General features: G+C 45.2%; 1 protein-coding gene across 1 annotated transcript; it reads right to left on the reverse strand.

The window, feature by feature from the left end:
• Positions 1–862: 862 nt before the first annotated feature.
• PRSS55 (serine protease 55) lies at positions 863–16,574 on the reverse strand. Its single transcript, XM_088792674.1, is given in 5 exon segments — positions 863–1,183; positions 9,441–9,583; positions 11,089–11,339; positions 12,722–12,944; positions 16,508–16,574. Coding segments are annotated over 5 exon segments (1,005 nt in total).
• Between the last annotated feature and the right edge of the window lie 673 nt (positions 16,575–17,247).

The following is a 17,247-nucleotide window of genomic DNA, read 5'->3' on the forward strand; positions in this document are numbered from 1 at the left end:
ATGTGTCTAGAAGCTGAGAAGGCCATGGGGGTGGGTCTTGAGGGTCAGCCTTGTCTTGCTCGGCAGCTGCCTTCGGGGAAGCCATTTCCCTTTCCCAGGCGATGCAGGGTGGAGACTTCTGCCACTGGCAAAGAAGACTCAGAATTTAGAGGCTCAGCGTCCCGAGCTCCATCAGCGTCTTCTCACACACGACCATCCCAGCTTTCAGGATCTCATTCCTTTGCCATCCATGCCTTCACTTTAACAGTAGACACCCCGCGAAGCTGAGAGCGCAAGTCTGTAATTCAGCCAGTTACAGGATGAGATTGTGAGTTTGAGTTTTAGCCACCTCAGCCCTGTGGCTACAGGAGATAAGGGTCTCCATCAGGGCAGATGTAAATGCTTTCAGGGCCTTAGGCATCACAAGAGTTAGACCGCAGACTTTAGCTGGAATTCCCAGGAACAAGGCTCTCTCTTTCTACTGGGGCTGTTAAGCTGGTAGGATCCAAACTGGAGGTACTGGTGGTCATTACGGCCACCCCTTGGAAGCTGTTTTTGAGACAGTCCCTGTCAAAATCTGCTGAGCTCCTAGATTCAGCCATGACTGAACATACCACTCCTGGTTTCTGCTGTTATGTACATTGACAAACCTTTTTGGCTTTGGATGGTTTGAGTTCAGTAACTCGCCTGTAATGGAAAGAGTCCTGACTAACGCAGGGTCCCAGAGGCCAGTCCCCAAGCAAGGGCTCCAGCCTGCCTGACTTTCTGGTCCTACTTTCTGTTATCAGCCTCAGTTTCTAGCGCTTAGCTCTAATCTGTAGTCAGCCTCTGCTGGTGGCACGTTCTCACAACCCTCCTTGGTTGAGGAATAGCATTTGCTTTATTATCGGTAGAAAATGGCCTAGAACAGCACGTAGGACAGAAAGCAGGGCAGGAGCCAGAATTTGGGGCCGCGTGGCTCCAGGGATTCTGAGGCCTGGGATCTCATTCGTTTCTTTCGGAGAGGAGTTCTCATTTTCTCGGCGTTATAGGGCCTTCCCTCTAACTCAGTCACCTTCTTGATCCAGAGGCCGTAATTCTCTAACAAGGTGTATATTCCTGGAGTGTTCTTCTTTCCGCAGCTCCTTCCCCAGCTGATGATGCCCACCTGGTACCACTTCTTGTCAGACTCTGGGGTGCAGACGAGAGGCCCTCCGCTGTCACCCTGGGGCAGAGAACATAGTTCAGTAGCAAGTCCCATTCTAAACTGTCATATGAGGCAGGGCCCTGCTCATTAACGGGAGAGGACGCGTGGACCTCCCCTACTCCAGGCGGCCAAAGGAGATCGGTCATTGCTGACCAATGCTCGCCCCTATCCCAGGTCCGTGGGAGGAGTGTGCTGCTGTCAGGCTGGTTCTGGGAATTGAGGGGTGTACAGGAGGGGCAGTGGATGGGATAGGACTGCAGAGAGAGGAAGAAGAAGAAGGGCTTGGTGAAAAAATACTCCGTCTGCAACACAGTGAGACAGGACCTGGAAGACGGAATAAATGTTGCAGAGGCTACGAGAAGAGTGGGGACTAGTTGTATGGGTCTTATCCAATCAGAAGCTCTGTAAAGGGCTGTAAAGGGGAAGGAGTGAAAACAGATACGAGAAGTGCTATTGGGGTTATGGATATGAACGGGATCTCCTTTGATGGTCTTCCAGAGGCATGAGGGAGAATCATATTCCTCTTTAATTCTTTAGTGTGGGTGTTTGCAGGAGGTAAATGAGCTAAACTTTTCTGAATGTGTGGTCCCTCCAGGGTGGCATCACATGGTTCTATGACGCACATGGTTATTTATACAGAAAATATGATCCAAGTCCCTACTGTGTACCACACATATCCATGGCTTCCCTTCATCCATTTAATACAGGGAAATTGAGGCTTAAGGAGGAGGAAGGGTTTGCTCAGCATCAATAGTAGCTCGGCCAGAGTTGGAACCAGGACTTCTGACACCAAAGCACACGTTGTCTCCACCTGGCTACTCACATCTCACGGAAGGAGCTGCATGACTATAATCGTTCAAACCATCTTCTTCAGTGGAGAGACGGCCTCCCTTTCCACGATCATAAACAGGTGACTAGAATGAAGGACTCTTATAACGGACTCTAACAGGGGGAGGAGGAGGATTACGGGGCACTGTGTTAACCCCTTGACTTATTTTTCTCATCAACCTCACCACCTCTCATCTCCGTTGATGTAAGTATTTTGATTCTCATTTTATAATTAGCAAATTGAAGGTCAGAAGTGGTTTGATCACTCCCACTGAACAAATGTTCACAGAGGAAAAACTAATTGTCAGGCATTTGGGATACATGACTTTATGGTCTAGTGGAGGAGATAAAAATGAAAACGAATAGGACCCACTGTGTTTGGTGGGGCAGGAGAAGAATGAAGAAGATATGGGGGCAGTGCAGCGGGAGACGAACTGATTCTGTTGAGGGAAAGTTCTGTCCGAATAGACTTCAGAGCATTTCATTTGGAGGGTGAATAGGAATTTGACCGAGAGTGTGTGGGACCTATTGGAGAGGAGTGGGACAGAAGTGAGAGGGACTAAGAGGAGGTGAAAATGATGAGGATCTGACCCAAGGCCTGAGAAGGTCAGAGAGGCAGGGATGGATTGAAACCCACATGATCTGGTGACTGGTGACACTGGATATGGATGTGTGAAGACTAGTTCCAAGGTCACGGGGTATGGTTAACAAAGATAAAAGGCAGGGGAAGATAATGAATAAATTGTGTTCAAGTGGAGTTTGGGTGGACTGTGCAAAGCATCCCCAAGCAAAGGATTAAACAGTGCAGAATTAACAGAGAAATCGGAACTCAAGGACACCCAGTAAGTATCTATGGGCCAAAACCAAAATGACCCTTTCCAGTACGAAACGTTGCCTCTAACACTTAGCTGCTATTTTTTGTAGGTTTGTGCTTTTCTTTGTGCTAGGTCTGTTTCAAAGTCATGGGGCAAGAACCCCATCCACAGGATTTCTACTCAAATAGCTTGTTCCAATTTCTACACAACTAGCTTGTTGCATAAATGCTGTTTTTATAATTTTCCTCAATTTTATGAAGGCATGAATGTTATAATAAAAATTTTTATTAATACATTTCCTTGATTGTTATTTACTTACATAACAAGGAGAGAACTGTCCTTGGGCAAATAACTTTTATAAGTTATTAAAATGTCATTAAAATGGAGATAATACCAACTACTTCCCAAGATTGTTGACAGTGAAATTTAAAAAAAATCTATCAATCACTTAGCACAGAGTAAATGCTATATAGTAAATGATCCAGAAATGTATTAGTAGTATTATTTGACGCTTATGTATTACAAGCATTACTTGTATATTTAGGAAACAGAGTCTCTTCATGGACTGCTGGGACCCAGAGGGACATCTATAAATAAATAAATGTCCTTTCATGCATAAAGCCTTTACAGTTGTTTCTTCTTCCTCTCGGAAATAAAGGATTGCCTAAAAGAAGGGTCCAGCTTCAGCCAGCCAGCACCTGGGACAGATGACAGCCCACCTGAGGGGGACTTTCTTTCAAGGACTACGGCTGGCAGCTGGGGACCTGTCTGGTTAGAGCCTCCCAGCATCACAGCTGTGAGATAATTACACCATGTACTCACTCTTGTCCTTTTTGGGATAGAAGCACATGACCCGGTTTCCAGCCTGGGCCCCCCACTACCTGGACGAAGAATGGGAAATCACTGAAATTCTCATGTGTCTAAGCAGGGAGAGTGAGACCTGCCCAGTCAATGTTACAGGCCAGTGGCGAGAACAACATTACTGAAGGTGTGGGAAAGAGCAAGGAAGTTAGCGTACCGCTTTGGATCCATTCAGATAGTGAAGGAAATGATTGGTGATTAAAATATCCATGCTTTCTCATCTGTGAAACAGAGTTTTGATGAAATATTTTCTATATTCCTTGTCAGCTCTAAAAGTCTAAGATTCTATGAAACGAAATAAGATGTTTGTGCAAGTGTCATGAGTGATATGTTCAAAGTAACACCCTGGAAAGTAGCCCAGGGCAGTGCAACTACTGTATGATATTATAATGGTGGATACATGTCATTATACATATGTCCAAACCCATAGGATGCACAACACCAAGAGTGACCCTATGGGTTCTGTGCGATAATGACATGTCAGTGTGGGTTCGTCAGTTGTAACACATGTACCCCTCCCATTCAGGGTGTTGGTAGTGGAGGAGGTTATGAATGTGTGGGGACAGAGGCCATATGGGAAATATCTCTACTTTCCTCTCAATTTTTCTGTAAACCTAAAACTGCCTTAAAAAAATAAAGTCTTATATACCACACAAACAAATGAAGAAATAAAAACTCATAGACAGACAATAGTTTATGGTTACCAGAGGGTAAGGGGGGAGGGGATGATAGATGAGGGTAAAAAGGATCAACTATATGGTGATGAAAAGGAGAACTGACTCTGGGCAGGGAACATACAATGTGATAAATAGATGATGTATTACAGAATTGTACACCTGAAATCTATGTAACTTTACTAACCATTGTCACCCCAATAAACTTGAAAGGAAGAAAAAGAAAGAAAGAAAGAAAGGAAGGAAGGAAGGAAGGATGGAAGGAGAAAGAAAGAGAGAAAGAAAAAGAAAAAAAGGAAGGAAGGAAGGGGGAGAGAGAGAGAGAGAGAGAGAGAGAGAGAGAGAGAGAGAGAGAGAGAGAGAGAGAGAGAGAGAGGTTGAGAGGTTTAAAAAAAGTAGCTTGGGTCTAAACCCAGGTCAGCGTGGTAGCCCCATAAGCAGACTGTCCCACAGCCCAGCCATCAGCCAGCTCATAACCTCCTCTCCACCTGCAGACTCCCTGCCTCCTTCAGGACCCCTCTCAGATGTCTCCTCCACGAGGGCTCATTTGCTGGCAGATAGGTGCTGGCTTCCTTGGAAAGTTCACCTATTTGATTAACATTTGCTGAGCCTTTTTCCCAAGCCAAGCACTGCACTAGGCACTGAGAATTCACACATGAATAAGACATTTCTGTTGGAGCTGAGGAGACAGTTGACAAAGCAGCGTGGTTCACTGCGGCGGCCCGTGCTCCAGAGGGAGCTAGTCATTCAGAGAAGTACCGTGTCACTTCTTGGGATATGTTTGATTTTGTGTTTTGCTTGACTATGCCACTTAAAAAAATTATTATTTTTTAAAATCAAATGTTTTTATCCCCCATAGTATAATCTTAGGACATTACAAAGAAGAAAAGTGCTGGGAAAAGTAAATCCAAAATCCAATTGTTTTTCATTTTAGCATTTACTTTTAATTAGTATTTTAAGCATCATATAATCTTACTGCCATTATTTTGAACATATTTAAATGTTCTTTTGTTATAAAATTATGATTTCCCTTAATTATGTGACTCCATGCCTTTTTAAAGTTAGCTAACTTTAAAGATGTGATTTTACTTGCGAGGGCCATTATTTTTAAACTTTAAGGGACCCTGGCTTATCTGTTTTTAGGTGATGATAATATTGTGTAATTTCTGAAAAATTTCCTTGCCCGCATCAGTGTCAGCTTATTGATGACAATAGACAGCTTTCTAAACAGACAGCGAAGCTTTCCACTTCACAACATTTTTAAAAAGGGCTTACAACAATAACAGCATATTTATTTATAGCACTCTTAAGGAATCGATGATTAATTTTAGAAACTTCCATTAAAGTACATTTTGATAGGGGAGGGATTGAAGCAAAATTCCTAGATTCCAGATGGTTGATCCAGCCATTGAAGCAAAGAAAGGGTACAGACAATGTCAGCAAAGATGACACTTGATGATTTTAATTTTGCCACAGTTGTCTTTGGCCATTTGGATATGGGATGGTGTTGAATCAAAGAGACTGAAAGGAGAGGTGGGAGTACGGGTGGGGCCTGAGTCTAATATTCTCCGGTGAGACAGAGGAGCGGCAGGTTGGGATAACAGTGAGCTCTGCTCACCTCTCCAGAGTCATCGTGTGTTACCTTTGGCTTCTGAAGTATTGGGAGTCCCCTGAACACGTGATGCTGTTTCAAGCCTCTATGATTTTTCCCAGGTTCTCCTCTGGAATGCTCGCTCTTTCCAATTACATTGTCTATTAAATGGTGTCTCCCCTTGTCTATTGATACCGGAGCGCTTTGTCTCCTGTTGCATTGTGAACTGGTTGTTCCCTAGGTCTGTGGCATGGCTATGATCTGAGATCTTCCTTTAACTGCTTCCTAAAGTTTGGAAAGCTTTGTCTTCTCTGTTTTTTATTTTGGATATAATTGTAGATTAAATGCGGTGGTAAGAAATGATACAGAGAGATTCCATGTACCCCTTTCATGTTTCCTCCAACAAAAGCATCTTGCAAAACTATAGCACAATAGTACAACTAGGATATCCATGGAGATACAGTCAGGATACAGAACATTCCCGTCTCCATAGGGACCCCTCCTACTGTCCTTTTTATGCTACATCCACTTCCCGCCCACCCCAACCCCTCCTTGACCCCCGTGGCAACCACTAACCATTTCTAAATTTTTTTTTATTTTTTATTTCAAGAATGTTATGTAAGTAGAATCATACAGTGTGGGGCCTTTGAGAATTGGCTTGTTTCACACAGCATTGAGTCTGGAGATCCATCCCCATTGTTGCATTACCAGTAGTTGTTTTTTGTCATAGCTGAGTGGTTTGGATGTACCACATTTTATTGAACCATCCACGTCTTGAAGGACATTTGTTTCCAGTTTGGGGCTATTATAAATAAAGCTGCCACACACACACTGCTGTACAGGATTTTTTGTGAACACCAGCCTTCATTTCTTTGGAATAAACGCCTCCAAGTGGCATTTGCTGGGTTGTATGGCAAGAACACGTTCATTCTTTCAGGAAACGCAAACTGTTTTACAGAGCCCACCAGCAGTATGTGCGTGATCCAGTTTCTTTGTACTCTTGTCAGTCTTTTGGTTTTGTCACTACTTTTTTTTTTTTTTTTTAAGCCATTCTGAGAGGTGTGCCAGTGATCTCATTGGGGTTCATTTGTTTAATGGTGGATGACGTTGAACATCTTTCCATGTTCTTATTTGCCATCTGTATGTCGTCTTTAGTAAAATGTCTGTTCATGTCTTTTGCCCATTTTCTAATTTGATAGTTTGTTTTTCTGCTGTTGAATTTGAGAGTTCTTTATACTCATATATTCAAACTATAATTCTTTTGTTGGATATTATCTCCCGTTCTGTAGCTTGTCTTTTCACCCTCTTAATCGGGTCTTTTATAGAGCAAACGTTTTTAATTTTGATGAGGTCTGCTTTATCAGTTTTTCCTTTTCTGAGTTGTGTTTTTGGTGTCAATCTATGTCCAAAAGATTTTCTACATTTTTTTCTAAAATTTTCATAATTTTACAGTTAAGTGCGTGATTCATTTTGAATGGTATTAATTGAACTTAATCTAGGAATTAATAATTCTCAATTTTTTATAAAAAGGATTCTTTACTCAGATTGTTAGCTTTATTTTTCCTTATCCTATGCTTATCAATAAATTGAATCCATATATGTTAGTGCAACTATTCTAGTTATGACACGTCCTGTCTTGAGAATTGTCCTGAGTATTAGGTTACTAGAGTCTGGTTCTTATTTAAATCTTCTGTGTTACAGACCTCTTATAAAGCTGGAGTAGAGGAAAGAGGATACCAATGCTTTACCATTGGATTGGGGTGGAAGTCCAAATTCCGCACTCAGGCCGGCGATGACACCAAGGGGTGGGGCAGGAGTGCTCAGGTACCTCAGCGTGGGGTGAAAGGCCTGCCTCTCAGGGGGTCTCCACTGCCATTGAGCAGGGGCAGAGGACGGCTCATGACAACTAGATGGGGGTCAAAGTCCTGGCTCTCCGCTTAGCCGCCTCTGACACCACCATGGCAGGCAGCGGCAGGGGACAAGGCGAGGTTGTTCACTTGACCTTGGTTGATGGGGAAGGAGGACTGGCTGGAATAAAATATTTATTGTCAAAAACTTTCTGCCTTGCTAGGTTGCCCCTTTCCCGGTCCAAAGAGAGAGAAAGCTTTCTTGTTTGGTTTGGTTTGGTTTTTGTCTGTGCCCACTGGCATTTCTGAGTTGCAGGGTTCTCTAGAATCCAGTCTGGGATATATCAGAAGCCAAAAGAAAATCCAGGGAACCCACTGCTCTTTCATTCCTTAAATATTAGGATATCCTGTCAGTCTCTCTTCTTCTCTCCACCTTCAGAGCCTTTATTTTTATTTTATAAGATACGGCCCACTGCTTTTAGCTGTAGTCAATGGAAGGGATGGGGAGAAATATGCCTACTCCATCTTGTCCATAACAGAAATCCTAATTTAATTGTCTGTTTTGCTATATTTTAAGTGGTCCAGATTGTGAAGAAAACACAAGGCTCCTGTGACATTGATTCTGTCTCTCGTTTTGGTTTTCACAGTATTCACCACATGGGGACTCCTTTTTAAACGTGGTGCCATTGCTGCTGGAGTCCACTCTGCCTTCCTCAGAGCCCCTTCTCCATTCTCTACTCCATTCGTGCCCCTAACCTCTATCCCAGCAACTCCCTCCGAAGGCCTGATCTCATCGTCTACTAGGGAAAAATACAATTTCCTAACATTAAACAGTGATAGCTAATTCTGTGGATAAATACTCTCCCCTTCCATGAGACAACCTTCCATCACCCCACTGAATATTTAACGCCTGCGTTTATAGTTTTACACCAATGACCAGATCCACTGTCTAGCTGATAAGTATGACTCAGTGGGCTCATCAGGGGATCCCTCCCAAGACGAAGACAGCATCTTTGAGCTTTAAAGATAAAGTCCATCACCATCCTCAGAGCCAGAGGAAGCTAATTTCTGAGTAGTGCCTTTCTATATTTTCTAGCATCAATCAAAAAGTGATCTTATTTTTTGATTTTTGTGTTCATTTTATTAAAGAGAAACTAAGATACCACACTTTGGTTCAATTAAACACACATGCATCACCCAATATATTATAGGTATTTACCCACCTATCTGCCCAGGAGCTTGTGGGCTCCCTTAAATGAGAAACCATGTCTCATTCACGGTTAAATCCCCAGGGCTTACTATGCTCAAAAAAGATTGCTCAATGAATGAATTAAAATGTTTCCCTGTATGGATTTCAAATCCTCCTTGGATTTTTGTTTTTTTAAGAAGTCTTAGTAATGGAAAAAGTCTAGTGTACCTGGAGAAGACCTTCAATATTTATGCAGGTGGCCGCATGCTGACTCCCAGGCATGTGCTGCTATTCAAGGACCTGACGACGAGTACTCCCCAATCCGTGTCCTTGTTCCCATAGCCAAACCCTGATCCCCACACATTTTCCGACTCTTGTTGTTCGTTCCCAGTAGAGAGAGGATACCCTTGTATCAGCAGCCCTGAGGGGTAGGGACCTACAGGGTGAGGGTGGGGAGATCCCTTAGTTACCTGGCACGCGTCATAGCTCTCATTCTCATATCCAGCGCAGAGCATATTTTTGGTAAGTTTGGGAAACAGCTTGGAACATTTCTCCCAATCCATGATGATCATTGGCACTTTCATGAGATCAGTTGTCATAGAGTTTCTGTCATCTGGCCCCAGAGAAAGCACATTAGAAAAGTCCCTGGACAGCAGTCCCGGTGCTGATAGTGCAGCGGACCGTGCCCGCGATGACTCTGAGCATCCTTGCCTCCCCCCAGCCCCCCTCCACCTTCTTTCACATCCTCACAGCCCCTCACACTCTACTTCCTTCCAGTAATCCCACACAGTTTACGCACTCCACCATCCCAGGTTTCCCCAAATGATTCTCCACCTCCTTGAATCTTTCCTCTCGTTCAAAATCATATTCCTGCTTCCAAGAAGACTCCCAGCTTGACTCCAGCCTGACCTATAGACTTGACTTCTTGGAACTGGCTATTGATCATTCCTCAGCCTAATCCCGCCTCTGCATCATATCTGCCGATTACCACTTTTAATGAGGAGAGAATGGTGGTTCCCTAACACAAGGCTGCTGGGAGTGGGGTTGCACTCCCAGTGAGAAAGCTTCCAGGTCCTCTAGGTAAGGATAGGTTGGCTGCAAGTCTTTACAGGGGATTTGCCATGGCCCTTTTCAGACAGCTTCCAGGAATTTGTCTGAATTTCTCTCCATCTCATTAACTCTGACCACACAAAGATTTCAAAATTCTTCTCCTTACTGAGTATTTTAAATCTGGTAGACCTCCTCCTCCACTTCTAACTTTTGAGTAGTGCCTGGCGCCCAGAATCAATGTTACACCACATGCTGTCCAGCTATGAAACTCCTGAAATACCTCCCATGTTCCAGACCCCATCTCATTGCAAAGCATCCCTATGGACCTGGAGTCTCTTTCAGGCCTGAGACAGTGCTGTGCTATGCCCATCCCCTCCCCTATCCATTGGCTCTTGGTTTTGTTGAGTTTTCGTTGGGGACAGTCCAAGGTTTTATTGAGTTATTTTTTTTTTTTTTGGGGGGGGGGGTTCTTTCATAATCCCTTTCTGCCCTCCTACAGTTCCTTTTATTTTGGCCAAGTAACAATGTAACAACAGGTAACAAGTAACAGCAGATTAATTTCTGAGGGTGGTTGGGCACCATTCCAGGGCCATCAAACATCTAAGCCAGGGCAGGCATCCCGAATGCCTGTAGGAACTTGGTGGGAAACGTGTGTGAATCAATGTGTGATTTAACGTGTGAATCAAGGGAGATGTGAAAGAATGGAGAGTAGAGGGGCCCCTGACAAACTGCAGAGTTTAAATTCAATTAAACAAACAAGACTTTTCTGAACTGGCTGCAGTCTTGGGGACTGGCTCAGACCTGGCATCTCAGCTTGGGGCCTTGGAGAATTGCCTCTTTGGCCCTCGGAAGAGGCTGAGATTGGGCCTCTGTGAGCCTCTGCTGTGCAGGGATTTGTTTGAACCTCTGTTGTGCAGGGATTTGTTCCAATGCAAGTCCTTTTCTCGTTCCTCCTTCCTCTCCCCTTTCCACTCTCCTCCCTTCGTTAGATTGAGTGGCCCATCCTCAGATGCCTGGGATGTGGCTCCTCCCCCAGCAGGTCTCAGCAGATGCTGAGCAGTCACGTACCAGTTTTGGTCTGCCCCCATCCTGCCACCCAGCATTTGCGCCATGTGGAGGGGCTGGGCTTCCTCGGCATGCAGATGGGTTCTTTCAGGCCACTGAACGTGATGCGTGAGTTCAACAGCAGCAAGGCGATGTCATTGTCCATGTTCGGCTTTTTAAAGTCCTTGTGAATAACAATGCTGGAGACGCCTTTTATTTCCAGGGATGGGCTCTGTAAGTTGCCGGTTCCCAGCACAACACTCAGGTCTATTGGACTGGGAGCACAGAACCAGGGAGGGGAAGGTGGGAGGGGAAGGAAAGTCACAAAGCACCAGTGCTTAAAAATACCTACATCCTATATAGTTCTAGAGGTCTTTAGGACTTGTCCTACTGAGGCTGTTGCTCAGGAGATGTGAGAATTTGAGAAGGGTCAAGAAGGAGGGTGAAGCAGCTGGTGTGGCCGACCACAGCTATATGGCTGCCCCAGTACAGGCTCAGAGACGTGAACGAGATACCTACTCCTGCCTCCTGGTACAAAGGCTGCTCCAAAGAGCCCACAAATAAAATAAAAGAATATAATAAAATAAATAAAATAGAATAAAAATAAAAACAACACACAACTCCCAGCACAAATCAAACTAGCCCTCAGATAAGTACGGTATTATTACATTGATGTGTCTACCAGCAACTTCGAGACCCTGGGACAGAATTTAATCTAGCCTTGCCACTGATTAAGCAGAAAAAATCCTCAGTAATAATTCAGGAACTCCCTTCAGACGGAATTGTTGGGAACTTTCCAATAGTCAGTCTTTAAGTATCCCACGGGATCAGGTACGACTAGGTTTCTTGGCCATGGCATGATGAAACTTGCCCCAGGTATTTGATTAGCCCTTTAACTTTATTTAGTTTGTGAATCTTCAAATGTCCTTGAGGGGGTGTAGCAATTGTAGCAGAAAGCACAAGCACTGGACCCCGGATTGAAATCGTGTTTCTGTCTACGTGGTATGTACCTTGGGTCACTCACCCATCCGTATTGGACCTCAGTTGCCTTCTCTATAAAATAAAGCTGTTCATTCTGCCTGCCCCCAGCGGTTGTTGTAAGACTGAATGAGTTAAAAGGGGCTTATACATTCTATGTGTCTCAGGGTTCTGGCAGGACTAAATAAGTTAACGCAGGTAGTTTTTTAGAAGGTCACTGGCACATGATTAGCCATGAGTAAATGCTAGATTTTCCACCAGTCAGCTGGAGCACAGAGAAAACTGTACAAGAAGTAGGGAAGTAGGATGGCCCAGAAATCCAGACTTCCAGAATTAGGGAAATGTCCTCTTAAAAGGACTTCACTGACCTAGGAAAGGTAAACAGACCAAGCGCTTTGGCCCCACCAGGCCACAGGCGTTCCTAGGACCACAGTGTGTGACCACAGGGAAGCCATCGTTTTTGGCCCTGGGTGACAACGAGGAGGGCAGAGCAGAGTACCAGCGTGAGGTTCGCTGCCTCCTCATCCCCAGGGGTGGAGGGGATTGGTGGCCGCCACAATGTCTGACTTAGCACTGAGCAGCCCTAGGAGTCCCCTTAGCAATCAGCTCTGGCTGAGTGTGGGGATGCTTCAGGGGGGAGCCCTGTCAGAAGCGACAGGGATGGGCTCTTGATACTTACACTAGCTCCTCATTAAATAAGCAGTGAGCAGCAGTGACAATCCACCACTCGTTGATGATCGTGCCGCCACAGAAATGTTCATTTCTTGCCTGAATACTCACCAGCCATGGAAACTCACCCACCTCAGCCTCCATCCCCTCTATGATTCTGGAATACTGAGGTCCTCCCTCAAAAATGGGTCTTATACCACATTCTGGCAGAATGGAAGGGAAAAGATGCAACACTTAGTCAACATCCATAGGAGGCTTCTAAGTAGCTACCATTATACCCATTTTAGACATAAAGAAACTAAGGTTGGCCCAGGGAAGTAGCCCAGGAACACGAGTAAGCTAACAGATACGTAATTTTTGAGACATGGGTCAGAAATATTGGCTCCATACCCCCTCCAGCATTGTGATCTCGGGCAAGTCACTTCACTGAGCTTATTCCTATTCTCATCCAAGAGAAATTGGAGGAAAATACTTGTCCAGTATCAACTATGGAGTGGTGAGCAGAATAACACCCCCCAAAAGATGTCCACGTCCTAATGGACCATGCCCTGGGACTTGTGGATGTTGCCTTACAAGGTGAAAGGGATTTTGGAGATAGAATTAAAGTTGCGAGTCAGCTGACTTTAAAATAGGGAGCTTATCCTGAATAGTCAGAGTGGCCCAATGGAATCACAAGAGTCCTTAACAGTGGTAGAGGGAGGCAGAAGAAGAGAGATGAGACTATGGCAGAAAGGCACGGAGAGATGCAATTGTTGGCTTTGAAGAGGGAAGAAGGGCCCACAAGCTGAGGAATGTGGATGGCCTCTGGAAGCTAGAAAAGGCAAGGCAAAGATTCTCCCAAGAGCCTCCGCTAGGAATCCTGACGACTTGATCTTAGGCCAGCGAGATGATGTTGGATTTCTATCCTGTAGAACTATGAGAAATGTGTGTTGTTTAAACCACTAAGTTTGCGGTCATTTATTACAGCAGCCGTAAGAAACTAATACACGTGGGAAACCAGAGGGGTGGCCCAAAAGGGCCTGAACCTACTGGAAGACATGAACTGTTCTAAGTTAGAACATTCTGCTCCAGGCAGAGCAGCTCCATTTCCTGGGAGGCTGAGAACAAAGGCTGCAGCTGCCTGTGCAGAGAAGCGACATCTGCCTTCTGGACAGAGTCCAGGTCCAGCTCTTTGCCCCCAGGAGAGGAAATACTCCATTAATATTTGTTGAGCCAGACTCTTAGTGGCCAATTGGTTAATTAATGAGCTCACTAACCAACTGTCTCCCTTCGCCCCTAATGATCATTAGTGACTGGGTGAAGGGGATGTGAGCAGGGTCATTGTCATGGCCGGCCCCGCATGGGAGAGCTGCTCTGGCCACTGAGAGTGGAGTCCACATACCGAGATGTGCGCCCTTGGCTTGGGACATGAGCAGCAAAACTGATAACAGGAGCATGGCCTGGGGCTCTGCTGTTGGCCTAAGAAGTGATGGAGGCAAGGGCTGAGGGGAATGAGCCTAAGAAAGCCCCTGGCTGGCGATGTCACAATGGACTGTGGGTTTGAGAACTCAGAGAGGTCATGCAGGTCTCTCTTTTGGCCATTTGTTTCTAAGATGGTTCCACAGAGGTACCTCATCCTTGAAGCTGTCTTGTCTGCGCTTCCCTTCCTGCTGACCTAGGCGTGGCCTCTCTTTCATCAAGTCCTTGAGGGGCCCCTTGCTTTTGGCCCGACATGAGCAGCCTATTTGAAGACTCAAACGCCTCCTTTTCTATGGAGCCTGCAGCTCCCCGGTGCCCAGGGGTCCACTCACAGGGTTGGGCCAGCCTGTTGTGTGGCCACCAATGGTGCTATCCCCACCTGTTCTGAACAATACTTCACCTGCTTTCTCAAACAGAATATCCTGGCCCTGACGGAGGGCTAAGGCTCTCTTTAATGGCATGTGGGTAAAGGTCCCAGAGGGCACCAGGTCACCTGGCTCTGGTCGACACCGGGAAGATCCAGGCTTTCCCTCTGCACTTCTTTTGGATATATCTCTCTCCCTCCCCGGGCCCTGCTACCACTGCCTGAAAAATGCCCATGGCTTCTCCTTTGCTCAGGTTCTGTAGGTTCTGGGGGTGTGGAGGGAAGGTGGAGTCTGGGCCCGGGTATGATTGGGAGGATGGAGGACGACAGCTAATCTCACTGATGGAGAGGCAGTGATGACAGGCACAGCCACTCTAAACTGCTACTCATGTTCTACAAAAGTATCTGAACAAAATCACAGCTCACCTCTAGGAAGATCCATTTCTTTCTGGGTCTATTAATCTCTCCTGTTAACATGACTTGGGCTTTATTTCTCATGAAATATTCATTCACTGTCCAGCATTTCTTTGCCAAGCTTCTTTATAATAACAATGGACTGCACCATGCCTGAACTGGTGGATGGATAGATGGATGGGGACAGAACCACCGTGCCCAGCAACAACTCCAGAGGGCACTATTCTTATAGACTGCAATGAGAATGGCTATTTCTGGAATTGGGCAAACATGGGGGCCTGGGTGTGGAGAGAAACTTCAGTGCTCTATAAGGAATCCGTAGAAATTCAAAGAAGAAAGGAAGCACATGATTACATCGTTTGCCCAGGATTCCTGCTCCAGAAGCGCTCAGGGTGGCATTACTGTAGTGACTTTATTTACTATTGTCCCAGCCAGTAATTCTGTAACTTTGGTGTCCAGACGAGGGAGCTTGTTCAGTGCAGATTAAGGTTGCCAGATTTAGCAAATAAATATACAGGATTCCTGGTTACATTTGAATTTCAAATCAAGAACAATGTTTTCTAGTATACGTATACCCCATGCAATGTTTGGGATATGCAGTGTATCTGCCTTCTAATCCTACATAGCTCATCAACCACAATACTTTTATATTCAACCTTTTTAGTATCTCTCAATTACATCTGTTTCTCGGTAACTCCACTATTATGGGCTAAATTGGGTCCCCCTTAAAATTCATATGTTGAAGTCCCAACCCCCAGTACCTCAAAATGTGACCATATTTGGAGATAGGGTTTTTAAAGAGGTGATGAAGTTAAAATGCGACCCTCAGGGCAGGGTCCTCATTCAATATGACTGGTGTCCATATAGGAAGAGACCCCAGGAGTGGGGGTACACAGAGAGATGACCACATGAAGAGGCAGCAGGAGGGTGGCCATCTGCATGCCAAGGGGAGAGGCCTGGAACAGATCCTTCTATTATGGCCCTCAGAAAGAACCCAACCCTGTCGGCACCTTAATCTTGGATTTCCCAGGCCTCCAGAACCAAGAAATGTCTGTTGTTTACGCCATACTGTCTGTGGTATTTTGTTATAGCAGCTTTAGCAAACTAATATAACCACCTTCCTTCTTACTTTACAACCATCTTTCATCTGTATGATGGAGCCACTGCCCGAATGATATTCTATTTTCTAGTTTCATCTTCTCTAAATTAATCTCCATGTTACATCCAGAATAATCTTTTAACGTACCTATGACTATATGATCTGCTTTCATTCCACCACTCTCCTCAGTAATCTCACAATAAATCCAAGTCTCCTAACGAATCATAGTAGGCTCTGAGATCTGGTTCCACAGACTAGGAAAACTTGCCTAAAGACCCAAAGCTCCTTAATGCCAAAGCAGATGCTAGAATACATGGTTCCTCAAGATGCTCAGAGTCAAGGGTGAAGGGGAAGTGTACACACAGAAGTTTGCCTGAAATGGTCCCTTGAGTTCCCATTGTAGCGGGAACACAGACAGGGAAAGATTGGGCTATGACGCAGACTCAGCCATGCCAGGCTACCTTTCATCCCCTGCTTCCTCCCTGACGCCAGGCTTACTGTGATGCCACCCACGACCAGCTCTGCCATGCCTCTATGATGGCCCCCATGGATGCAGCTGCAGCTGGCATTTTATCAGCTTTGGCTAGAGGCACAGGTTGGGCAATTGGACTGGAATTAAAGGAAGATGCTCCAGTTTCTAATTTGACTTCTCAAGGGATATGCCCAGGAAGATCCACGTCTGTGCCAGGCCAACCCAAAGCAAAGGATGGGGAGAGGCCTGCCACCTCTTCCTTGGCTCCTGAAGAGTTCATTCAGAGGCCCAAGGGGATGCTGAGTTAGAGTAAATGGCTCAGGAAATGAGGAGATTACAATTAGTTAATCAAAGTAGATGCATTGGGCTCAGTGAATATGCCATTTAAAAAGATCCCCAGGGTCTGGACCCAAAGTTCTGGAAATACAGGGGACTTGGAGTAACAACTTAGCTACTGCCTTTGTTTCTCCAGTCTCTACTCCCCTCTGTGTAAACGCATCAAGGATCTTTCTGGGCCTAACACTCTGGGAGAAGCTGTTAGGAGCTGTTGTGGTGGAATAAGGGCCTTATTCAATTTAGGCCACCTGCATTAAATTATGTAACCTCATAAAGAGGGTAAAGTTATAGAACTATTGTAGGAGCAAATGAATTAATGCTGAATTCCCCCCACGTATGTTCTATAGAGACTGTCCTGTTAGAAACTGCACAGCAAAAAGCTCTATGGACAAG

This window comes from Rhinolophus sinicus, chromosome 15 (genome assembly GCF_057876585.1).
Source record: "Rhinolophus sinicus isolate RSI-liver-muscle chromosome 15, RSI-T2T, whole genome shotgun sequence".
NCBI lineage: Eukaryota > Metazoa > Chordata > Mammalia > Chiroptera > Rhinolophidae > Rhinolophus > Rhinolophus sinicus.